We start from the raw sequence: 26634 nt of genomic DNA on the forward strand, positions 1-26634 counted from the left end.
GAGTGATTGCTCTATGATATCTTTGGAACTTTGAAGCCAAAGGAGATAGTAGCGCAAAAAGAACTGGTAGGGAAAGTCCTCCACCTCTTTAGCAGGGGAGGTTTCGGTTACTAGATCCAAAGGGGAGGGCACAATAAGCCTCTTTTGGTTGCGGTGCCATGGGGTACTGGTCCCACCCCGATAATCTAATCTAATCTAATCTATAAATTAGTTCGACCAGACAAACATACAAAAGTATAATATAAAATACATTTATTAACACTAGCTAAACAAAGTTATAAATTAATACTGAATTTATTTTTTCATCTTATATTACATATGTATAAATTAACACCAATTGTGATAACTCATATCAGCTTTTCTTACAATTGAGTTTTAAATTAGCAATGTAATTATCAGTAGATGTGTAACTTCCCTGTAATATTAAATGACTTAATTGCCTATGTCAACTTACTAGTGTAATTTTTAAAAATGCACACTTAGATAAAGCGTTAAGATTATTCATATGTACAAGTGCTGAAAAAATATAATTTGTTTTTTATTTTTTGGCGCATCAACATCTAAAGGACATTAGCGCCTGAAAAAATATATTACTTTTATACTTGTATTTTAATTAATATTAATATTTTTAAGTACCATTTTATCATTTACTGTTATGTTTTATACAATATAAAATTCCTGTGATAACAGCAAATTTAAAGTACACTGTTTTTTTTCCTTTTTTTTTGTACAAATTAAATAATATTTTCCCAAACATTGTTTTAGAAGTTACTTTATACAAATAAAAGACTTAAAAATATTAATTACCTATTTACAAATTTGACTATATAACAAAAAAGAAATACATGATTTGTATATATATATATACATATATATATATATATATTATATATTTGCTGAGGCCAATTTAATAGCTGATCAAAGAATAAATAATCTTTCCATTCAGATATTATCAAATAAAAATAAACATAATTTACTGCCAACAACTTTTAAATTTAATTTGTAACAGAATTGACCGGTATTTTTTATTTTTATCAGTCTTTGGTATGATTTATTGAATTCTGCACATTGTGAAATTATTTAATGAATATTCTAAAAATTTTAAAGTTTCAAATATAACTCGAGTTCATTATTATTATTATTATTATTATTATTATTATTTAGCCCAGCGATATAATAATCAAATCAATTATTTAAAATAAAAATACTTAACGGAAAATTAAATTTGTATTTTTAGTCATTATTATAAAGAAATGAATTATTAAAAAGGAATGTATATATTTATTAATTATAAGGCTATAGTGATTTTGATAATATTGATGCCTATTCTTCATTGACAGGGTTTTTATTTAGCCACTCCTCTACTTGTTTATAATAATTCTTCATCCACCTTACATTAGCTTCAGCATGCTCAATTGCCAAGTCGATGACCTTAGTGCCGGTACCTAATTCGTTTTTGTGCAATTCTGCGAATTCTTTCAGCTGTAATTGAAATCATTTTATAAATAAAAGACATATTTTGGAAATTAGTTAAAAATATATGTCAAAATGAATAACACAATTGATAAAATGTATAGACTACAAATATAAATTATGTTTTGAAAATTTGTGTTCTTTTGATTGTAAGTTAAAGAATGAATAAAAACTGTTTATTTTATTAAAAAATTATATACTATTCTTTTGCCTTCAACAACTGAAGTCACTGGCGCATGGAGCTATTTTTAGCACACTACCGGCCTCCGGACATTGTTCTAGCGTTACAGACAACTCTGTAACTGGACATTGAGCTGTAAGAAGCCCCTAAGAAGAGAAAATCTAGAGACCAACAGCTGAGTTCGAACCTGGGATCTCCGCGTTGGAGTCCAGTTATTACACAAAGTTATTTTATAAGTATACCTTTTCCATCAATTTGATACATCACCATACTTTTTGCTGCATATATCAAACAAGTTTGTCAATTACTGAAATTCTAAAAGTTCCGGACTCGTTTGTGATTATTTGAGTAGTACGCGAAGAAAAAAGTACGAGAAGCGGAAATTTAGAGCAAATTTCTGTGAAGGAATTGTATGTATGAGCTTGGAAAGCTAGTGCCGTACGCACTTTCATGGGGTTAGGAATCCACAAGCTAATTATCGAACCTGCTCCCTCACATTCGCAAGTACTTCTTTACTTTATGTGACACTTCACATTCATTATATCACCAAAAAACATGACAGTCACTTAAGATATTTTTGCAAGAGACCAGATTACTATTGATAGTCTTCATTCTTTCCTTAAATTACAAACAAAAATATACACATTTTCTATAACTCAATTTATATCCTAAAATTTCTATTTAATCTATTATAAATAATAAATAAATAGATCAATATTTATAAATTTTTTTATTATTTTCCGTGAAAACTAAACCCAATAAAGAGCAAAGATCTTTGCCAGGTGCGCCCACTTCTTCTTGTCTTCAAGAATCTTCATCCACTTGTTTTTACAGTATTTAATATCGTCCTTGCATCTCATCAATTTGCGGCCGATTCTCCTCATTCCCTAACTTGGTTCCTATTTCGTTACAACCTGTGATCATCTACCATTCAGTCTTGTGAAGTAACCTGCTCATTTCCATTTTAATGATGTAATAGTTCCTATAATGTTACTTAGTCCTGTTTTATCTCCATTTTTTACACTGTTTGGAGCCTAAACAGTTTGTAGAATCCTGTATATCGCTTAAGTAGGTGCTTAAGAATAAGTTTCTGGATTATACGCCACGTAAATGTCCAAGTTTGTAAACATAACTTACTGCTTGAATAGACGCAGCTACTTACAACCTTTACTTTGTTTCCTAGACTTCTCATTATTATTATTATTATTGTTTTTAAAAACTTAATCGACTAAAATTTCTATCAGACAAGTTTTTCTCTTGACTTTTTTTCTGGTTCTCTCTTTATAAAGGCCAGATAAATGACATCTAGGCTCTCGCTTAGTTCAATAACTTTTTCTCTCCTATTGGTAATAAAAAAAAGAAGTTTTTACAGGGTTATTAAAAAAAAAATCAATATTTTTACATCGGCAAGGTCGGTGATTATAAATAAAATTTCTTCAAAAGGCATAGAAATTGAGACTATCACAAAGCCATTCCACCTCAAGAATTTGGAGTCAGAATAACATACTATTCTCCAGTGCACCAACTGAAAAAGAGAATCGCAGAACATATCGTGAACAACTTTGAGAAGATAAAACATACATCGAAGATATTTCTTGATGTAGCTCCACATTCGATATAGTCCGGTTCTCTGAACTTCTGAGACAAACGCGACTGACTATATTATACAATATGAGGCAGAACATTCCAGTTTATACTTAACGACAGATTTGTGTAGGACCACCACAACGAGCATATGAACCCTATACTTTTTCCTCTTTCTTTTACCACTGCAGCTCTACCTTGCTAAAACTATCTCAACGATACTCTAGCTATGTTTGTAGCCGGCACAATATTAGCCACATTTAACATAGCGATTTAACACATATTTAACCATAATAGCGACGATCTCATATAAATATATTAACTTAGTGAATTAGCCATGGATTTATTCAGAACACTTGAGGTCGACTCAAACTTTACATGATCATGTAAGACAATAGTTATATATTTGCAACTTATTCTTACTGCAAAAATAAATGTTTATACCGAAGACACTAACCATTTTCAATTCAAACTCCGTATTCATTACGCTGGTTGTAACCCTGATAATACTGTTTAAAGTGTACACATTTGATCCAAAACTGTAACATATAATGTGAAATTTCATTTCTATTTTCTTAGCTAAAAAAAATATTTACTAAAATAATCATATTAAATTTACTTACTATTGCTTAATTTTTTGCCAATTATCTCTTAGAAAAGCAAAGGCTAATGGTTGGCCAATCACGTTGTTTGATACGGCGCCGAATACAGAACCTGCGTCGTGTTTCCTTATTCCAGAGCCTTCAGTGATAGCCCAATGGAGGTACCTGAATAACATGAACAGTAAAGTGAAAAAGTTGTGACCTAAAAAATGGCTATTTCCGTTCCTTAAAAAAAAATTACTCAAGAATAGGCTAATGGAACTTTAGAATTGCTTGGAATTATTTACCTACTAAGGATCCAAGTTTCTCGAGTACATCCAAGAGCCCCTAATAACAGAGATTTTTCAGAACCAACATTTGCATTTAAAAATCTTTTCCAAGCAAAATCCCATTCTGCTTGGCCACCTTCACGTATTGCTGTACAATATACAGTTCCCTTTAAATTAGGAGAAGTTCTGCAATGTTTGAAATAAATACATATTTAAACAATATCATAGTAACAATTAAGCCGTACGCTGCATAACTCGAATAACTCCTTAAAACAAAAAGGGGAGAAATGTGATGAAATAATGCACATTGTTTTTTAAAATTCCGTTTATAATATAAATTCAAATAAATTTACCGTTATCATTTAGTGCCTGCTACTGAATTTGAGTTGAATTATTATAATGATTTACATCAGAGCACTGAGTTAATCAAAATGGCTTCGGAAATAAATTTGTTATTTAATGGTTAACGAAAATGATGTCGTATAACGGTATTAATCTTTATTAGTTGGGAAGTTTATTATAAATATAAAAAGCTATGACTGAACCAAGTGCTTTGACGCTTAAATTTAAGATATTTCAAAAAGTGGAGTTAATCAATTCGTGCAGAAAACGGCTCAATAAACAATGTTTAAATAAACAAAAAATAAATCAATGATAAACAAAATTTAACTAACGGATTATTTCTATCTGGAGCTGGGGAAACTCTCCAATTCTGAAATTGGGTAATGGCATTTCGAACACATTCTTCTTGGCCTAAATCACATGCCCATTTAATTACTTCAACCCGCTTATATACTGTTAATTGTTCGTCCCTTGAATATTCAATGTAGCCAGTTTCTTCATAAAGTTTTGTTAACAGATGCAAGATGTATTTCTAAAAAATTATGTTGCAATTGACTAAACGAATTGAACAAATGTATTGATTTTAAATTGCCTAGATGAAGACTGTATCTACGATATGTAAAGTATAATACATAAGCTACATTATTGATGGCCAGATCAGCTCTAAAGTTTCTATTTCTGGGAATCCTGCGTTTGGTGTACAACACATTCCAGCAACTCTAAAGGTTAATTAAAGAGATTTTAAAATTTTAAAAATTATTTTAGAATAACAGAGGATTTAAGCGCAAATGAGAATAAGACCTCTACCCGCTCGGCTATCGTAGCGCCTATTCATCACTATATATGTATATATATAATATATAAATAAACACATCTAAGTCACTTTCAGTTAACATTGCGTTTTTTCCATGAAAAAATCTGCGCTCAAGATACCGTAATCTCATGAAATCCCGAAGAAGAAAATTATTCCTATATCGTGAAAATCATGGATCAGAAAGAAGTAAAGAGGCTGCAGAGCAACTATTCTTTTGAAATACATGAACTTTGGAAAAAATAGGGTTTTCCCTTCCAATATATTAGTAATTTATGGCATTAGAAGCCAACAGTATCTATATGTTGGTAACTAACAGAACAAATGACCTTTTTAATAGTAATGATTAATAATGAAATGTATAATAATGAAAAAATTATGTTAAATAAATAATTAAGCTGTGTTCCTCTCTTTGAAAATAATCTGCGGTGTTCAAAACCTAGAATATTATTTTCTGTGAAATAAAATGCAATAATTCAGCGAAATGTTCTCTATGGTAGTTCGAAGTAAAACACGGATACGGAAGCTAAGCTTCTACAAACCAATATTTCTTTTGCAACAACAGTTAAGAAGTTTTTAAATTAAATTTATCAAAAATTAATCATAAATGTTAAATTTTTCATGAACCTTAAATTTGTCATAAATAGGCATTTTCCCAATCATAGAATCGATATAGTTCAGAGCTGGAAAAGCTGATGCCCAGGGGAAGTAACTTGTCTCTTGAGCCAAATATCTTGAAATGTTTAAAGCGACTGAATAGTTAAGCACTCCAGCTCTTGCCAGATTGAAACTATCATCAACTATTTGAGCTCTATTTAATTCACCTTAAAAACAAACATACTTTATTAGACTGGTATTTTCAAACTATTTGAAAGATTTGACGTGGAGAACCATCCAAGAATGCTACACATTCTCTGTATGTGTATTTCAACTAGTATTTTTTTTTTTACTCACCAATCTTTAGAAATTTTGTTGAATGAAGAAGATGACTCGTCAGCATATCCCAATTCTTTGTATCATAATTAACTCTAAAGAAACCTATAAAAAAATTAACAAATACATAAAAATAAAATTTACTAGATCACTATACGATAAACAAGAAAAACAAGATAGTATACCAGTTTCATTAATATTAAATACAACCCAATGATTTGAATGAGTGTTAAGATTGTCAATGGTAATATGGCCTTGGGCTTTCAACCAGTGAGATGGTTTTGTTGTGGTAAAATCAGCTTCCTCTTGATTTGTATAACTCAGAGGAACCCACCAAGTGCTTTCAGCTTCTTGAGAGATATTCTCATATTGGAAACGTTTCTAGAAAAATAAATATATCATTATATATAATTAACCTCTTCCATTTTCGATCATACTGATGATGATGATTTCCCTCAGTTCGACGAGACTCAAACTGTCAAAAGTAGATCTGTCTATTGAATAATTTATTGTTGAATAACCTACTACACCTGAGTAAGGTTAATGATATTTCAATTATTACTAAAAATTTTCTACCAAGCTAATGTATAAGGATCTAAATTTTGTTGTTCTTTTGATAAAATTATATATTCTTCAAAGTAAATTAAGAAAATGTCAAATTTTAAAATAATCCTCTTTGGTACAAAATTTTACTAACAATTTTTAATAATAAGATTAATGAGCTCAGTTATTAAGACATTTAGAAATGAAGCCAGAGGATAAGTGACAAAAGAGAGCCTCAACATTAAATGTTAATCTTAATAGTAAAGACAATCATGTTTTTAAATATGAATTTAAAAGTCAAACCCACTGCGACTCAAGATATTTATTGACGAGATTGTACATATAGTGCGTGGCAAAAAATAAACGAGTAAGACTAAGTGAATTACGAAAGAGATATGTGGTAAAAAAACAGACGCCCTACGTTCGTAAGTTGAGTAGTTTTACATCAATTCTTAGAGAAAAGGGATTAGGGGGGATGTTATTGGAAGTGTACTTAGTTTTCATGGGAGATCCCCACATAGAGGAAGAGCCCTACACGTAGAATATTCCCCAACCCCTTTGTTTTCTCTAACAAGATAGCTGCATAAGACACAGATTCTATGTAAAATCTATATTGGCAGTGAAGTATAGAATGGCCGAGGAGTCATAACAAGTGGCATCGATAAAATTCATAAACCTTTCCAGCCAATAGCATAAAATTGCAAACAACTAATTTGATCAAATTTTCACTCTCGATTCGTATATATAATGAAATTCTAAGAATTGAAAATGAGAAAGTTAGTAAAGTAATGCTTTAAATCAGGCGGCCTTAACGTACTAAATTTAATTTTAAGTACTATACATTTTTCAAAGAAAGAAGAACAAATTTCTTTCGGGTAATATAAAATGACGGGTCTTTGTATATAGAGTAGATGAATGAAAGAAAAGGAAATCATTCGAACAACTTTTCGTGAAAATTGTAAAAAAAATAAACAATTCAGCAAACTTCCAGTGTGATGAAAAGTTAATTAGTTCTTTTTCCTGAGCTTCTAGCGAGTCTGCCGCTAGCCCCTACTAATATCTCAAATTTGATATTCCCTTCATAAACAACTTGATGATGACATGATCTGAGGTTGCTGTGAAAAGGCTAGAGAAGTCGCCAATGATCGCAAACTTGTAGGGGATTAAAAATAAAAATGGACTTTTCTCACCTGCGAAATTATAGCTGAACCATCTTCATAATTTCTTTTAACCGTGATCATCGGAAATCCAGTTTTCAAAGTCCATGTATCCATAATTTCTTTAACACTAAACTCAGGTTCTAAAACATACTCCATATGAGCTTGTTCAGTCAACACTTGCCAAAGATCATCTTGGGTTGCACTTTGATATTTTCTACTGTTTAAATAGTTTGTAAGGCCGCTTTTGAACACTTTTTTAGTTAGGAAATGATTCATCATTCTTATAATTGAGGCACCTTTACCATAAGATATTGAATCAAATATTTCATCAATTTCATTTGGATGCGATACCGACGCCGACACAGGATGTGATGATTTATAAGCATCTTGTTGTAAAACATTTTGTAAATCGTTTACAACAAATTGATCAGTTGTACGCCAGCTTGGTTCAACATAATCAACACCTAAATATTCTATATAGGTCGCAAAACCTTCATTTAACCATAAATCCGACCACCAACTTGGGGTAACTAAATTACCGAACCACTGGTGTCCTAGTTCATGAGCCACCACCGTTCCGACACGTTGTTTATGTTTATTGGCAGAGACTCCCATCTGATATAACATTGCACTTTCCCTGTAAACAGATTAAAGACAGTAGTCAACACATCTTCTTTGATTATAGAAATAATAAGTATTGGCCGACCATTTAATTAGAGTAAAAATGCATTCAATTACCTGAAAGTAATAAGGCCCCAGTTTTCCATTGCACCGGCAGCAAAGTCAGGCAATGCAATCATATCCATTTTAGGCAATGGAAAAGGTATTTGAAAATAGTTTTCAAAATATCTTAAAATTTTTGGACCAATTTCTAATGCATATCTCGCTTGTTGTATCGCTTCACTTCTGGTCCAAACTCTAAACGTTCCATCAGATAAATGATCAAAATCAGATACACAAAATGCTACCAGATATGTTGACATGGGTACTGATTGTTTAAAATGGTCCCACTCGTAGTCTGGAATTCCTTCTCTGTGAACATTAAAGGAGGGCAAATAATGAATAGGCAATGAACAAGTTAATAACTGTAATAAAAGATTTTTTAAAACATAGGAATCCTAATTTGTTGCAGACATAGTCAGCTATTATTATTGCATTGTGAGGCTATAAGTTCAAGTTCCTTTACTTGGAATTCCACAGAATTAATTTATTGTGGTTACATTTGTCAACAAAAACACGACCTCTTTTGATCGGACATTGTCGATCAATTTAAACTGAAATCTAAACCGATTAGAAAATAAGGAATGGTACAGAATAAAATATTTAAAAGCTTGACTTTTATGGTAGAGCAAATAACCACGAAGAATGGTGGTTGGCTAACCAAATGAGCTTGGATAATGAAAACAGTTGAGGCTCTTCAAACTGACACAATTGTTGAATCTAATTCATTTTAAGGCGAGATTACCCCAAGGTTCAGAAACTTTAAAAGAGAGACATAAACAGATGAAATTCCAGCGGAGACGGTAAAAGCCTGGAGAAGTGGCTGGATCACTCCTCTCCGATCTTCTTAAGAATTCTTTACCTATAAATACTAAATCAAACATTAAAACAATTTTATTAAAAAGAAGTATTTTCTTAGTGTTTCATTTGAATTTGAAAACAGTAAGATAAACAGCAAATATTATTTAGCTAACATTAATGTTCATGTAGTCTAGTTTTCATTTAAACGTCAGCAGTCCAACCATCTATTTTGTATAGAAATTGATTGAATGAGCTTGACACAATACGTATTAATTATTGCTAGGAATATTGATTACAACATTGGGACCTCCATTTAATACTTGGTTAGTAAACCTAATGGTCAACAGTACAGCAAGCAACTAACGTGTACAGTATAAGGTACATTTATAAGATTAATTGAAACTGTAATGATGAATAATGAAGTGATCTAATGTAATGCATCGTTTATAATATCCCATAGTCAGCAAGTGTAGTGCATGAGAAAAACATAGAGGAAGTCAAATTCTTTACATCAAACTGATTAATCGATATGGGATGATGGGTAAACATCCGGAACATTATTAAAGAAACAATATAAACATGCATGATTAGACGGATATTATTTAAGACGAACCCGATCACTTTTACAATCATGTAATGCAATAAGATTAGTAAGACTAGTCCTGTAATTGCCAAATATGTTAGTTCTTACCGTTCTAATAGCAGGATTAAAATAAAAAAAAAATTGTTAGAAAAGAAAGGTTACTTACACTGCTTCTGGAGAGCCGCTAAGAGGCATATTGGATATTGAAGACATATTCTTAGGCCTCCCTATACTAATACTAAATTTAGATTTAAGCGCAGGTTCATCAAAACATGGAAATGCTCTTCTGGCATCAGTCGATTGGAATTGCGTTGTTGCAATCCATCTGGTAACGTTATCAACAACATAGGAACTCCTGTAGAATCCTTGTAATGCATCATTTAGTATTCCAATAAATTTAATTGATAATTTGTACTGTCCAGGTTGGATGGCCATCTCTGGATGGATAATCAAAAATTCACGTTCCGCATCCAATTCAGTATTTTTTATAATAATAGTACTATTTGAATTCAACTGTTCTGAAGAAGTGATATAATTTGTATCAGAAACTGTATTTCTATAAATATTAGTGACTTTAGTTAGATTAACTTGTAAAATAGTGAGCTCTGCTGAATGTAATGTGATATTGTGAGTTTCCATTGTAACATTAATCATGATTGTCACTTGACCATTAAATGTAAAATTACCCGGCCATATGAACGGTATGAGCCGAACATCATAGGCTATTGGAGTGACTGAGGTAGGCAGACGCACGTATAGTGGTACTGGTTTGGTAGTTTCATGTGATTTTGTTGGCGACTGCTGAGATACATTACATTGACATCTTGGTACAAATAAGTACAACAACAGAAAACTAATTGCCACTAAAAGCACTACGAGTATAGCTAGTATAGCGGCACATTTCCTAGAAAGATGATACACAGCCTTGTCTTTAGTTAGGTTACCACCCTCCATGATCAGTCGGCCGGCGGTGGTAGCCCTCGAACCTCTTCTAACCAGACTCTAACCACATCTGCAACAATATAAAACATTTATTAGCGATTAACTTTGTAGATTAAATATTTAGCTTTAAACACTTAATTATGGCACTCAAATATGTGCCTTTTACTTATCATTTCCCTCGGAACAATAAAAAATCAACTTACTAGAGACCAGTATGCAACAGAAGGATAGTTTCTAATTGAGTAAATATAGTTGGATGTTAAAATAAATTCACTTGTTAAAATCTCGCACACGAAGTACAGATTGACTACAGGAAATCTAGTTCATCGTAATCTGCGCTAGCATCAAAGTGTGTTGCTAGATTTGCAATTAACTAAGTATCAAGTTCTGTTTCGATTATAGTCCTTCGTAACTTTAGATCAGCTAAATGTAATATTAAAAAAGATAATTTGCATGAAAATCACAAAAAACAAATAAAATTGATTTAAAGAACCTATAAAATGTTTTGACCGCAATTACTCAGAGAGAAGTCGAGCTCAAATTCCCTTAACAGAGGAAAGATAGGCTCAGCCCGCAAAGCTAATATGTAAAGTGCTACTTGGTTCGAGCGAAGTCTAAAAAATTTTGCAATTCACTATCTTGCAAAACACCTTATCTATAGTTAGACGTTAAGCCTTTAAAAAATACGCATTACTTTACTTTGACATAATAAGTTAAAAGATATGATAGCACCAAATTCTGTTGATTACTCAATTTAAGAACGGACGAATACGGAAGTCAGGTAAAATTATATACAATTTTTAAGCTTAGCAAATAAGGAAAAACGGGAATAACCATTAAAAGGTACGCGCAGAAAGCTGAATAAAAATAAACTACAATAATAGTATATATTGTGTGTATTAATAGCGTTGCCGTCTAGACAATCAACCAATTCTCTTGTTGAAATGCTCACCAAAAATATTATTAGAGTTCGGTGCTTTAAATACGATTTATGTGCTTCAAATGTGAGTTCACTGGGTATTATAGTAGCGTAAATTATTACGAGAAACACATAATTAGAAGATATAAATGTAAACCTGATAGAAACAAGACAATTAAGATTGCGAATAGCCAAAGCTTACTACATTCCTTGCTTGAAATTAATTAGAGTAACTTAGATAAGTGAAAATCTAAAATCTTATTAGACTTCAGTGATTTAAAAAGTTTCCAATTTTTACGTGTCAACTTATCAAAAAACTTCCTTATATCGATCTTCCTTCTCATTCTTTCTTTTTAACTTTAGATAGTTTGTTTTTAGCTTTTTATTCTTTGAAATACTGTGTTCACTTAAACACGCACACTGTTTCGGTAAAACTACTTTTCCAAATTGATGAAAGAATCGCCAATACTACCGACTACCAGTGTAAAGAAAAAGTAATAAGAACATTCTAGATTTGTTAAGATGAAGAATTACCAAAAAGAATATACTGGTTAACTGTTCCAGTTTGACCTGTCTGAAAGAATAGTAGAGAAAGAACGAATGCCAAGAGAGGAAAAAAGATGAAGGCAGGGAGAAAACACAAAACTTGATTGGATAGTTGATGTTCAACAGAATTAGACAAATTGAATAATCATAGGCCTATGTGGCACCCAAGGGAGCATGTTGGACACATAGCGGCACCGTACGTTAATGTTTTACATCAATCAAAGTAAACCAGTCATCAACTAATTCTAGCTCATAATAACTTGATTTTAATCTATTCCTTAAATTAGGATTGTGTGAAATCTTCTTCATGGCAACCAGTAAAAGATACTTTTGTATTGAAATTTTGTTGGAAAGAATTAATTTGCCTCAATTCATCGCTTTCTAGTTACTATTTCTTAGAATAATGGCTTTTAATAAAAGAATTGTTAAAAAGCAGAGGAAATCATGTAAGTTTATTATCAATGTTTAGTTTATACACATGTGATAAACTCTTAGCAAATGATGTCAGTGAATCAAAGCTTTTTTTCTTCCGCTTTTATTTAATTTCCTCTGTGTAATTCAAAGGTCTAATGTTACTTTCGGAGAAAATTTAACATCTAAAATTGATGATAGAATCGCCATTATTCTCTACTGCCAGAGAAAGAGATAGTAAGAAGAACACTCTACATTTACGTATACTTAAAACTTATTCCTTGGTTTTTGGCTAGTCAGCATATTACAAAGCGTCCCAAGAAATATTGTGGTACTCACTGGTTGGAGCACCTTTCCAACCAGAAGAAGAAGTAAGAATCTGAGAACTCCTAAGCAAAATTAGAAGGCTCGAGCGGTTAGTACCAACCTCTCAACCCCTACATATTGACGGAAATTCTCAATATGTGCAACGCCATTTCTTCTTTTAAAAAGACTAACCGTTGACAGGCTTTTGCGTTGTAGTTAGGTACTTCCTTAATTAATTATCATTATTACTTTTTAATAACATATTCTCTTCAATTTGTTTGTGACAATAAACCTATCGTTTTTAAAAATTTTAAGTGATGTTTTGTTGATAAAACAGTTTTATCAATAATTTCATTATATAACAAAATTTATTATTTTTGTAGCTGACATAAGCTGACAAAATAATTTTTTTAAAAAAATGAAGAAAATTGTTATTTTACGAAAAGAAATACGTCAATTTTCTGAATTCAAGGACAAACATATCGTTTAAGAAGAATTTTCCTTCTAATCACTTAAAAAAACAAATGTTTTTGCAAAAGTGATAATTTTTTGCTGTTGTAAGTTATAAAGTCGCAAAAAAAAATTGATAAAATTTTAATGCTAATCTAAAGTCAAAGTTTTGAAGTCAAATTCAAAGTGTTTAAAATAGAAATAATATCCTGCAATTTGTATCATTCATAGAATAGAAATAACGAAACGTTAATACAATAAGCGTTCTTTCTTCACAATGATCCTACTAAGAAATATTCATTTAATTAAAAAGGAAACAGAAGTATTGCGGAGAGATCATCAAAGTAGAATGTATCCCATCAAGAAACAAAGGAAGGACTTGAACAAAACGGAAAGGCCTGGCAGGATAATTGATGTGTGTCCCTTAGAAATGATTGGAACCGCAGTTTTAATTTTCTGTCCAAAGATAAATACTTTTTGAGGAAATCATGTTACGTGAAGGTGTGTGCAAGAAGGCATTATACCGCCAGAGAGGAAGCCGTTCGATCGTAATTAAAGTGAAAACGTTTTTATTAATAATTAGGGCATGTTATGTTATGTCCGTCTTTCGTTTACATTGTAATTATTGGTAACGTCAAGTTTTTTTTATTCTTTTTAATTCAAAATCTGAGGTTATTGGCGTCCATAGCTTCTTTTTTTAGTGCACTCCGCAGGGTGTTCATTAATCACAGACAGCACTGTCCATCACTGGACAATGAGCTGTAAAGTAGCTCCTAGGAAGAGAAAATCTAAGGGCCAGCAGCTGGATTTGATCCTGGGATCTTCTCGTCGGAATCCAGAATACGCTGACTACTGAGCTAACAAAATGTCTGAAGTGAAAAAATGAATATCCTGCATTTGAAAGTGAAGGCATTTGAAGTACATTTGAAGGTATAAGCAAATATTATTTTTAACAAGTCTAGTTTCCAAAAGATTTTCATTTTTCAGTAAATGTTTCTTAAACATTCGGCACTAATTCTGTCTGCCGTACTTAGAACTAAGCCCAAAGAAAATTACTGCGGACTTTCTTAGTTTTTTTTGTTCCTTTTATTACTTTACAAACTAATTTTCTATCCTTGACGACAACCTACCAAGTTGTTGAAAAAGAAGGCAAGGGCTAGTTTTTAAATATACGTATTTTTATGGAGTTCATCACAAGAGCATTGAAATTAAAGTAAATTCCAGTATGAGTAAATTAAGCCACACAGAACATGTATTAGCAAACGCAACAAATTTAAGTTGTAGAGAACGAAGGTATGTACGTTGGAAGTTTGGAAAAATGTTTCATTTCATCGCTACTACTGAGAGTTTTTTTGGTAAGTAAAATTTTAGGAATATGTTTTTTTGTAAACATATTTGAGCTCTACATACATAAATTTAGTGGTCATATTTAGTCACTAGACTCATCTTCTAAAAATTATAGCGACTACCCAATATCCAAGAAACTGAAACAAAGATTCAATCAATTAAAATTGTCTAAGAGTGAAGAGCATCTATTAAACATACTTTCAGGTTGCACTTCAGTTCTACCAGGCAGCGCTGATGACTTCAACGCCACTCAGCAATTTTTAAATTAAAGTTCTCTTCCTAAGAATTCGACGCAAGCAATTCCATGAAATGGTCCTATCAACAATGATAAATTTATGGGAATGGGAATTTTTCTCCCTAAGACACAAAGGGTTTAAAGCTTTCAAGCACAATGTTACCAGAAAAACTGATATTAAAAGGTCCTGTGAAAGAGATGGTATTTAGAATACCAAACACAGCTGTGCAAATTCGTGACACTTCGTTAAATGCGCTACATCCCAATTCTTCAAACATAAAATTGGATTAAATTTCAATCAAGAATTATTGTTAGACTTTAGGATCGACTTTGTGCTTAAAAAAAAAAAATCCGACGTCGTCAGTAGATCACAAATTATATTATTATCGTAATGTTTGTTTGCCACAGTTTGGGATGAAGAAGATACACGTCAGTCTTAACAGTACAAAGTGTGGCTTAAGCTCGTCATTAGGGGATTTAGGCTCCAATAACCTCGTGAACCGCAGAGCTAAGATGTATGGTGACACTGGATTCAATTCTCTGCATCGTCATTCCTTGCATTTTATTTAATGTTTAATAAAGAAAATTACTTAAAATGAGTTTGCAAACTCTGGTAAGAAATAGACTTTAAAAAACCTGCTTGATAAAATAGGCATTATTTAAACAAAATTTAGGGCAGTTTACTGAAAACATTAAATACGAGTTCAGAGATTCTAATTCACTCACAAACACTTGGAAACTAGTTATAAGCGTTAACAATTTAAATTAAATCTGACATTGAGAAGTTAACAAAAACAACTCTGACCCTCTTTGATTGGGCAAAGTGAAGTTTATATAACCTGCAATCTACGTTTACTATTTTCTATTGAAACTACGTAAATTATGAGGCGCTTGAATCATGAATGGTATGTTGAAGCAGAGCGTCAAACCTTGCATTAAAATTTTGGATCCCAGAATTTCGAAGTGGTGCAACTCTACACCTAAGCGAACTTTCAGTGATGCATCATACTTCTAAAGAAAAAAAGTAGTAGTTTTAAAGTAGCAACTTATTAGAAGTGTTATTACATATCTTGGTCAGATGCAAAGGTTTTTTGTTAGTTCTAATACTTTTGCAGCATTCTTCTGCGAAAATCCCCACCTTGTATTATAAGCATAAATTTTCGGTTCTCATTAAAAACAAACCCTCACCTCATTCAAAGCTAGCTAGCTCTTTCATGAGAGCTATGAAAAGGAGAAGATTAGTATCCCCTTCTCCATCACAGAATAAAGCGGAGTGTAACGGAGGCCAAGATTTACTATTCCAACAACCGACTAGCACAAAACATTGCCGGAGGGTTGGTGAAATCTAATCTGCACGGTGCCATAGAGAAAGTGGAATTAGAATAATTGGCAAAAACTATCTGAAATAAAACCATTTCAAATGTAATCTTTTGGGTAGTTTACTTTCTTACAAGAATAAATGGTATTTAAAATGGCGAGCTCGACAACAGTAATTTGACGGTACTAATCTAAGGCTGAATAAAGAATTTCATGGACATCAAGAAATTAGTACAACTCAGATAAGATACAAGTTCAAGTTACTATATTAGATTGTTGTGTTACTAGTAAATTACAATCATGCGGTACTAAACATTTTTCATTGGAACCCAAGACCTGTGATTTGGAAGAAAAGGAATCCGTGTTTTTCTAAAAAAAGAGAAATAAATTAGCTATACTGAATGAAACATGAATAAAACCTAATGAAACCCAAGAAATGATAGAAGAAATGGAAAAAGAGGTAGGGCCATATTGATAAAAAAAATATTCTTTTTTCCAAAGTTATGTAAAATATTTTACATAAAATAAATGGTTTGATAGTAATGGACATGAAAATTCTCAAAAAGAACATCATTTAAACGCGATTAGAAGTTGCTCTTTCGGTAACCTCCATTTTTCCATGATTTGGACCAAAGCTTTCGGCTCAAATTAAATCGAATTCAAGAGTCGCATCCCTGATGGAAATAAAAACTATCGTATATGGAACCTAAAAAAAGCTAAATGGCAAGCATTCCAAAATATATATATATTTTTTTTTAGGTTGATATCGATGAAACTGATGATTCCGATCATTTTTAAATGTTACTGAACACAATATATCGAAAAAATAAAAACACTATTAATTTTCGTTTTTGTAGAGAACTTAATTCTGATCTCCATTTAAATAATCATTTGTACTGCTCACTACTGCTCGAATCTATAAGATTAATTATAAAGAGGTGATTTACTCACCACCATAAATTATAATCAGGAGCAGGAGGATTTATTTCACTTTTTTCGCAATCTGTTCAGCCTTAAGTAAATACAGATTAAAATATTTGAATAAAGAAACATCATCTACTGCAATAATAATGGAATAAATTAATGGGAAAGATTGGATTCTTCTATTGAAATATAGTAAAGCTGGATTCACTTCAAGGGTAAATTTAATCACTGTTATGACTGCAAGTGTTTGATTATTTTTATTTAAATACTCGTATTATCAAAACATGGGGTATTTGTATAACAAAAATTGCACAGACTCATCTGACTGTCTGATAGACCCTGCGGATGGATATTCATTGAACATTTATTAATTATACTTAATAATTAGATTTGAAAAAAGATATAATTTTATTTTATTTTTGCATTTGACTAAACATTTTTTGCAAATATTATTTAATAAAAACTAGTATTATTATTATTATCATATATCGGGAAAAAACAGAGCTTTAAATTATCTATTTTTTAAAAGGAAGTGTTTATCTGAAACATTTTCTTTTATTTTTATTTGTCTAAAGTCAAGATAAATTCGTGTTAGTTCCAGTAGCAGTTATTGCAGAACTAAGTAGTTTCCAAGCGCAATATTGTCAAATTGAAGTTTCAATAAGTGCGAGCTTAAAATTTAATGTATACAAGGTTTTCCCTTTAAAAAATAAAAAATACAGTTCGAGTCTTTAAATCGTTGTTATGACCGAAACAAATTTGGTAAAAATCAGACGTATGTCTAATCAAAAATTGTGGGTGGTACACTCACTAAAATTTTCTGTAACTTCATTGATTACATTTCTGAATTTGGATTCCATAAAACTAAACGTTCAAGACCGCTTAAATGGTTGGGAATTGAAGTTAAATGTTTCTGGCTATTTTATAAAAGATCCATAACAGCAAAAAACGAGCTCCCTCTATCTAATCACTGCCTCCCTTAAATTTGTATGAAAGCATTATAAACAGAACTCTAAGGCCTCCAAAAAATAATGTTCCTAGAAAAATGTTTTGATCAAAGGTAGTGGGGTCTAAGACTCGAAAGAAAATCAGCAGATATGTTATACAGCAGATTTTACAGAAAAGTTTATTCTGCAAAAAGGGTTGTTGTACCACGTTTAGTTTTAATAAAATGCTTTTAATGTCACTGAGCAACTTATCCTCTAAATTTATAATTAAAGGACTCCATATTGAAAAGGTATAGAACAGTAAGCTCTAGCTGCAAAATTATTGGCACTAATAAAACCCTTTGCATGTAAGGTACGCGCAAATAGTAAATTAGTCGCCTTAATTTGCTTTATAGTATAGCTTTTTTTCTCTTTTGTCCTGCAGACAGCGTGGTTCATAGCGTGGGATATTGCGCATCAATTTACACATTCAGGTCCAGCGTTTTGATGGGCGCTAACCACATGCGAGTCGCCACACATATCGCCGACCGTCTACACTGATCCTGAACTTGACCTTATTTTATACACATTCTGCACTAGACAGAAATTGATTTATTGACGCAAATAATGAATTTCACGTGGTGCCGCAATGTTTACCCACTGTAACAATCATACTTAAGGTTCACGATGACTTTTTAAATCTAATACTTCTTCCAGATAAGCACAAAACTAAATCACTGAAAGGATTACTTCCTTTTTTAACGCTCTGAGAGAAGACAATTTCTTTTCTTTTTTTTAATTCTAAAGGGTTGGTAGAACTCCAAGATAAAGATGAAATTGGTGCACTGAAAGTGAAGGAAAGTAGAAATAAACTAAAATAATTTTTTGGGGAAAAACTTAATGTATTTTTAAAAGTTTTTTTTTAAAAAAAAGTTAATTGTATACTCTAAAAAAGCAGGTACTCGTTTTAAAAATGTTAAAGTATAAAAACTGTAATTAATAATAAAAACCTAATAATTATAGGGAAAATAAAACATCCTAGTTAAAAACAAGTAACTGCATGATTAAACAACCGGAAAGTTAAAGGTTTAAAATGTACTGTTTTGCAAACTTCAAAATTAATTCCAATTATGTGACCGATAATATCATATGTACTTCCTATTAAATGCTGGATATTCTATGCTTTTGCTTTGTGTCAATCATCCGGTAATGACATGCCTGATGGTTCTATTTCCACTTAAATGGTCTAATACTATTGTAATCGTAACGAGGATTTAATAAGTTACTAAATTTCCAAGATTGGAACAAAATGGCTTGATCAGAAAAACAAATAAATATGTTGTAAACAGTTAGAACCTAGTGAAGAAATGTAAGAGGTAGACACGTGAGGGTTTCAGAACAGTTAATTCGTGTTAGAAGACCACAAACAAACTGTTTTTTTGAGTGCAATTATCTTAGATCCCTTACTTGCGGCTGTTACAGTTATAGTTGGTGTAGTTAAAAATGTTTTGTTGTCATACAATTAAATATATTTAGATTTTGTAGATAAGATGATGAAAAAATAAATCGGTAAAGGTGCAATATCGGTAAAAATCTGTCTAGAAAAAACTTATTAAAGTTGGAACTCCATATAAAAGTAATATTTCTGAAAAAATATGAGAGTATTTATTGATACAAATATTTTCAATTATTAGGTTCAGATTCATTAATTTCTTTTTATTTTTATTTGGGATACATGCAACCTCAGAACTACGTGAAAGCATGTAAGCTTTCGCTAAATATTCCCAAAAGTATAACCCAACCCAAATTTTGTACTCAATACCCCTAAGTGGCACTCCTAGGGTGAGTAGAATAGAGATAAATCTTCAGAGATCTTTGCATCACTTGGTCATCCCATCAAAAAATTCTCACTTTTACACTCACATTGAAACTTAAGGGCCAAAAAAGTCTAATCTAATAAGTTTTGCGACCAATGATTGATAAAAAAAAAAAAAAAAAAAAAATAGATATGAGGATGTGTGCACAGATTCTGGCTAGCAGTGCACCACAGGGATTTGAGAAAAGCACTGCTGGAAGAGGCTGATAGGAAAAATGCATAAGCCTGGCCTTAAGGCAAGAAACGAATTACGAACTAAAGCAATTTTCTCTCAGATCCTATTTGATTGCGTCGAATGCGAGCGTTCAGATTTTTAGAGACCAGAGGAGGTGCTTTAATTATTTTGCATTTTGTAAACACAATTTTTAATAAATTTCATTTTTTATAAGTAGAAATTGTTGATTTCCTTATTATTTTACCTACAAACTATTGAAATGTGTGAAAATTAAAGCAGCATTAAATTTATTTATGTGAAATTAAAATTATGATTTATTTGATCAGAAACTCTCCTATAAACGTTTTATAATAAAATAATAATTTACCACACAATTGTCCAGGTGATTTATTACCACTTTTACGATCGAGAAATGGTTCAAAACTTTTTTTTTAGACGCAGTACAAATTATTATTATCAAATGAATACTTACACAAACAATGGATACGGTAGTGTTTCCCTTTGACTAAAATGTTTTAAATTAACATAACAATAACGTGTTGTATATTGACTAACGGTAAATAATGAATACGAGATACATAAACCCAGAATGATGTACTGTTTACTGCCCTACCAATCTACACTAGATCGAGTCTCATACGCGACTGACTGACAAACCGCACAACCTCACACAATCACCGTCTGATCGTCTAAATCAAACTGTTATTTATTTTGTTTAGTCTTATAAACTAAACAACACGCATGCGCTCTAGCTAGTCTATTTTTTTGGATGACATATATATTCTCCTACTAAAACAAAAAGGAATATCTACATAATATACATGTGTATACATAATACATATATGTATAATATCCCAGCTAGCCGTTTATTCTCTAAAAAAATGAGGGACTCACGACGTTGTCTGGCAGTACTAGTCACATAAAGTAAACACCAATTTTTCTTTAAACATTTTCAAGATAGTTGATTAAATATTGGTTAAGGAACTATCCTCAAAGAATTCGACAGCAAAGGGAAAAAAAGCCTTAATCTTGACGAGATACGAGAAAGCACACCAGTACAGAGTACATCAAAATTAGAAAAATTAATGGAAATACATAAAGCAGGAATAAATAAAAAAAATTATGATAAGGTGGAACATTTCTTTCCAAATAATTCCAGTCTATTCAGGAGCTTTATAAGAAATAAAAGGAAAAACTTAAGCTGCAAGGTTGTTTTGATAGATCTTAACGTCTCAACAGATCCTAATGAGTTTGCATCAAAGTTCTAGACAGTTTATACTCTTCCAAATACGGTTATCTGGCTTTCCGGGTTTATCACCACCAATACTGTAGAGGTTTATTCTTCTTTTGAATGAACATCAGAAGAAGTTGGTGAAGAGGTTAGCCGAGTAATTGTTAAGGTCGGACATGGACCTGATAGTGTTCCTCGCTTTTCCATCTATAAATGTCTATCATCTTAATGCCTTTCTCTAAATCAAAAATCTAATCAGTCTTTAAGTACAGGATTTTCCCAGGTAAAGAAGAAGATATGCAACCCCAATTCCTAAAAATAAGTATTCACCCTCAATCGCTAACTTTCACCCAATCGGGAGATTGTGTATTTTCATCCATCTATTAGATAGTCACGTTTTCTTACTCTTTTTTCTGAAAAGCATCATGGATTCCTATCAGATGGTTCAACAAGTCCAATCTGGTTTGCTTTACAAACTACATTCTAGGGTCGTTAGAATAGGGTTGATACCTTGACTTTAGTAAGACATTTGATGTAATTCACCATGGATTACAGTTCAAGAAACTAGTACGTTTAGGGAGACACCATCCGCTACCCTCTTGGTTTTTAACGTACTTAAAAGTAAGAAGATAGATCGTCAGATAAATTGGAACTGTTTGTTCAATTGAGCTGGATGTTTCATTGTTAGTACCTCAGGAATGTATGAATGATTTGTCAGACGGTTTTTTTTTCCAATGATTCGAACATTTTTCTGAGAATAACCTCGCTAGAGGACAAAAATACCTGAATTATTTAAGTGATATATCGAAAATTAACTGCTTTGATCTGATCATTAAGAAAGGCGTGGCAATTACTTTAACAACGAATCAAATCCCGCATTTCGCCTCTTATTTTCTTAGAGATGTTTTCTTAAGTAGAGTTGAAGTTGTGAGGAATATTGGAGTACTCTTGGACTAGTGACTTTAATTCAAAGAGCACATTGATGAAGCGTGTAAGAAGACAGCTAAAGCTTTGGGGTTCATATAAGGATATCAAAGATTGCAAAGCCCTAAAAATCCGAAAATTCTTTTTTTTCAGAAACATGAGTATGTCTTCATTATTTGGAATCTTGAATTAGCCAGTAAAAAGAACAGGTAGAGGATCTGAAAAAGAGATAGACGACTGTGGCATGATTTGCGTTTTGTTTAAAAGTGACGAGATCTAAATAACGAGATTGATTGTACCGAAATTTTATTTTGCATGAATCTCCAAATTCCGCCTGTCAGACCCATGGAGCAAATGGAAAATTGGTAAACAGATGCTGTACAAGCTCAAACAATTCATTTATTGAAGAGCTGGACAGTGCATCAGATGAGAAGTTAAGTATTTTAATTTTTTTTAAAAAAAGGGCACAAAACGTTTTATGCTGTAATCATTTGTGACTTTAAAATACCTCTTGTTTTGTGTACTTGTTACTGATTCGATTTATCTTTGTTATTACTTCAACTATTTGAATGACTACAAACGATTAATGACAGTTTTGTAGTTTTTTATTGATGAATAAATGCCCCCCGATGTGACATAAATGCCAAAAAATGCCCGTCAACTAAAATTCGAAGATTGCAGCCAACCACTGTCTCTAGTAAACAATAGGTTAACGACAAATTAATGTTTTCTCTCCATCAGAAAATCGATAAATAATTTGCCAATGGTGTTTGCAGAAAGACATGCGTCGAAAAAAATAGCTGTTTGATAGAGTTTAGAGGTGGGAGGGAATGAGCGATTTAAACTTTCAGAAGTCGGTACAATTTATAATGAATTTGCAGTAACACACACAAAAAAAAAATGAAATAATCCCTATGCTTTGTATCAACAACATCAAAAGTTGTTTATCTCAAGAGTTGGTTGAGATATTGTGTAACCTATGCTTAAATAAATTATAATTTTGGCGGAAAATTATAGGGAGCGGTAAAACAGTAAATGGGAGCTAATAAATCAGAAGAAGAGAAAACTAGGAAGGAGGAACTCGAAGCTGTAAACAGGAGCACGTACTTTCACCCGTAGTAAAGGAATTGAATATCTTGGACTCTGGTTGCAGAAGAAAAAGAAAATAATTCAGCGCTGGTTTTAAGCAATCTCATGATCTATCTCCTCGCCAAACACAGATATGGTTTTAAGTTTACTACCTAAAATATCAGTCACCTTACATCACCTGCATCGTAACAGCTCTTCTTCGGCTTATCAATTCAAGCTTCTTGTTGGCTAAGCAACTCCACTTGGTCCTCCTGTCCTCCAGTCCTTTTAAATACACTCTTGCTGGACGGAAAGTAAAAATGGGTAAAATTTAGATACTACAAACTGATTACTCAACTAACGCTAAGGCCCTAAATAAAAATTCAAACTCTCGATAATCGACAGTTTGCATGGTGCAAAATTCAATACAATACTTTTTTGTAATCTTCAGTAAAAACTGTAGGATAAAGTAAATAACTAGAATAGTAAATGTTGACCGTAAAGATAATGTACACAGGAAGTTAACCATGTTTTTTTTGCATGTAAATCTTCCAGGAAGAACATCCGCTTGCATAATCCTCTACACAACAGTAATTTACGGTACAGCATCCTCTCTCTTAATAATATTTGCAAAAAAAAACCTTTCAATATAAATTTCTAAAATAAAATTATTGTTTTATAAGTATAAAATAATCAACTTATAATCTGCTATCTGAAGTTTGATTTATTAAAATTTATTTACATAAAGTTTGAATAATTTAAAATAATAACCAAGGTCACCAATCTTCCTCCTTTAGGGAAGGAGTCCTTCTTTTGTAGGTTCTGTCCTTCCTCAAAAAGTGTCCACCTTGTCGATATTTTAAAACTAATCTGTTAATCTCTGTATCCAGAAATGCCGCGCCGAACTGTTACGCGAACACAATCCATATGAATACAAAAATGAACACATTCAAGTGAGAAACAATTCAAGCGGACAAGTGAGAAATCAAAATTGAATGTTGATACTCAAGCTATAGCATTTACCGTAAACAATATGAAGGATATTTCTTGCTCTGGAATTTCCAAAGTATTGATAGAAAATGATATATTGTCAACAAATATTCATTCAATGGAAAAAATAAAATGTTTAAATATTTACGTTGTTTTTTCCGTCCTCCTTTTAACTGAGAAAAAAAGGGTCACCTTAATACATAGTTTTACAATTCAAATTGTTTTAACAAAGCACAATAAAGAAGATTAAATCTGTCATATCAGTATTTGCTACTGCAAAGTTTAGGCAGTAAAAATGAAAGTTAAATTCGAAGTTAGAAGTTGCAATCTCCTAAAACAAATTCAAAATTTGCTACAATAGATAATGGAAATTTTGAATGATTATTCGCTACTAAGTCTTGTAAATAACATTATTTTTTAATATTTAATATGGAAAGTTCATGTCAAAATAGAAAAAACAAAAAAAAGTTATTATAGGAGAAGAGTTGTGTACAGAATCATTAAACTACTTTTAATAATTTATTATTAACAAGTTAGGGTTGCGAATTATTTCAGTTAGTGATTATATGACTTCTAAAAGAGACTAAGTGTATTACTAGCGAGAAACGCTGTACTGGGGAAGTGATTCCAGAACGTAATTAGAAGCATGGCGGGACTGCCTCCAGCAGCGCTGGTTAGGGACGGTGAATAGATTACTCTCTTGCTTGATTATGGCTGGTTTTCTCTTCTATTACTAAGGACCTTTATATATATATCGCGAAGAGAAAGAGAGAGAAAAGCAATCAATCTGCGGTTAATAACGTAACCATTGGTCTCCTTGCTGTGTTCCTTTCTTTCGGCGTACAAGGTCGAAGATTAATCAACTTAGATTTAGGATTCGTTGTTGATTGATGCGTTTTCTTAATGAAAATAAAAAATATGCGAGGAGTATATCCCGAACGATGATATTTGTAGCAACTGACTGTTAGCAGTAACTGGTTATAAGATCAGGAATACACTTAGAAAGGTTTAAAAAAAAGAAGCAAAAATACACTTAAATCTAAAGACGAACATAGATTATTGGAATCCATATCTCTAAGAATTATTACTTATCGACTATTTTCCCAAGACTAAAACTAACTAATTTACGAAAGGCTACCGCTAAGTAGAACGAAAGGGAAGGTTTGTTCTAAAATATAAATCAATATTTTCATTAGCATAGGCAATTTAGATCGCTAAAAGAAGATTGAGAAGTATAATAATTGCTTGGCTTTTATTTCAAGTGCTGCAATGTGGAATACACGAAAATCGTTTATCTTTAAGAAACCCAGACCATCTTACCAGTTCGTGAAGGTATGAAAGAATGGATGCACCAATTCTGTGAACTATCTCTGGTAATTAAGGGAGCCACAATTGATGTTTTGGGATACATTATTTTAGACTAGATTAGATTAGGTTTGGGGAGAATTCAATACCCACGCACCGCAGCCAAAAGAGGTGAACAGTACCGAACCGTAGGTCTAGTTGGACTAGCCTCTTCCTTCAGAAAAGACCTAGTTTTGTTGCAGCATCTCTTTTAGTCTCAATGTCATCTTGCGAACGGATGGTTGCAAAGTAACAGAGAGTTACGTATATTGCGATAGAATTTTTCGACACATTTTGCTCTAAGAAACTCTTTCTCCAGCTCAAAAACCACGTGAAAAAAATTCTTTGTTAAACAACACTTACCGTGCAGTGAAGCTGATTATTTATACAATAGAACTGTGACCAGAGAGTGCTTGGTATAGTTGAAGAAAGATTTAAAATGAAGTGAAGAAAAGAGTGTGGAGAACAACTAAAAATGGTAAGCGCTCACTTCACAGAAACCTGGATTTGGAATCATGTATAAATAAAAACAGTATAAGAGAGTTGGGACACCTGAAGAGTATGAAATCTGGATAGAGAGCATCAGAAGATGTTTATGGAAAACTAGAAGACTTGAAAAGGAAAGACAATCCAAGATTAATATGTTTTAAGAAAGACTTTAGAAGAAATGATAAAAGAAGATACCATTTAACTTCATTATT

General features: G+C 32.0%; 1 protein-coding gene across 2 annotated transcripts in view; it reads right to left on the reverse strand.

Moving 5' to 3' along the window:
- Positions 1-235: 235 nt before the first annotated feature.
- Positions 236-26634, reverse strand: part of superdeath (Suppressor of ER stress-induced death) — a 52509-nt gene continuing 26110 nt past the window's right edge. Inside the window, exons 1-12 of one of the 2 annotated variants that reach the window (XM_074125632.1) lie at positions 20849-21083; positions 10169-11014; positions 8637-8930; positions 7929-8535; positions 6381-6576; positions 6217-6300; positions 5890-6086; positions 4784-4983; positions 4128-4295; positions 3862-4005; positions 3696-3777; positions 236-1482 (exon numbers count right to left, since the gene is read on the reverse strand). In XM_074125632.1, the coding sequence (XP_073981733.1) occupies positions 1324-1482; positions 3696-3777; positions 3862-4005; positions 4128-4295; positions 4784-4983; positions 5890-6086; positions 6217-6300; positions 6381-6576; positions 7929-8535; positions 8637-8930; positions 10169-10956 (2919 nt within the window). In that variant the 5' untranslated portion in view covers positions 10957-11014; positions 20849-21083 and the 3' untranslated portion in view covers positions 236-1323. Of the gene's footprint in view, positions 1483-3695; positions 3778-3861; positions 4006-4127; positions 4296-4783; positions 4984-5889; positions 6087-6216; positions 6301-6380; positions 6577-7928; positions 8536-8636; positions 8931-10168; positions 11015-20848; positions 21084-26634 lie in introns of those variants that run through there. The other variant, XM_074125633.1, reaches the window with a different exon arrangement.

This window comes from Rhodnius prolixus, unplaced genomic scaffold (assembly GCF_049639745.1).
Source record: "Rhodnius prolixus isolate KJV_2025 unplaced genomic scaffold, Rpr scaffold_3, whole genome shotgun sequence".
Taxonomy (NCBI): Eukaryota; Metazoa; Arthropoda; class Insecta; order Hemiptera; family Reduviidae; genus Rhodnius; species Rhodnius prolixus.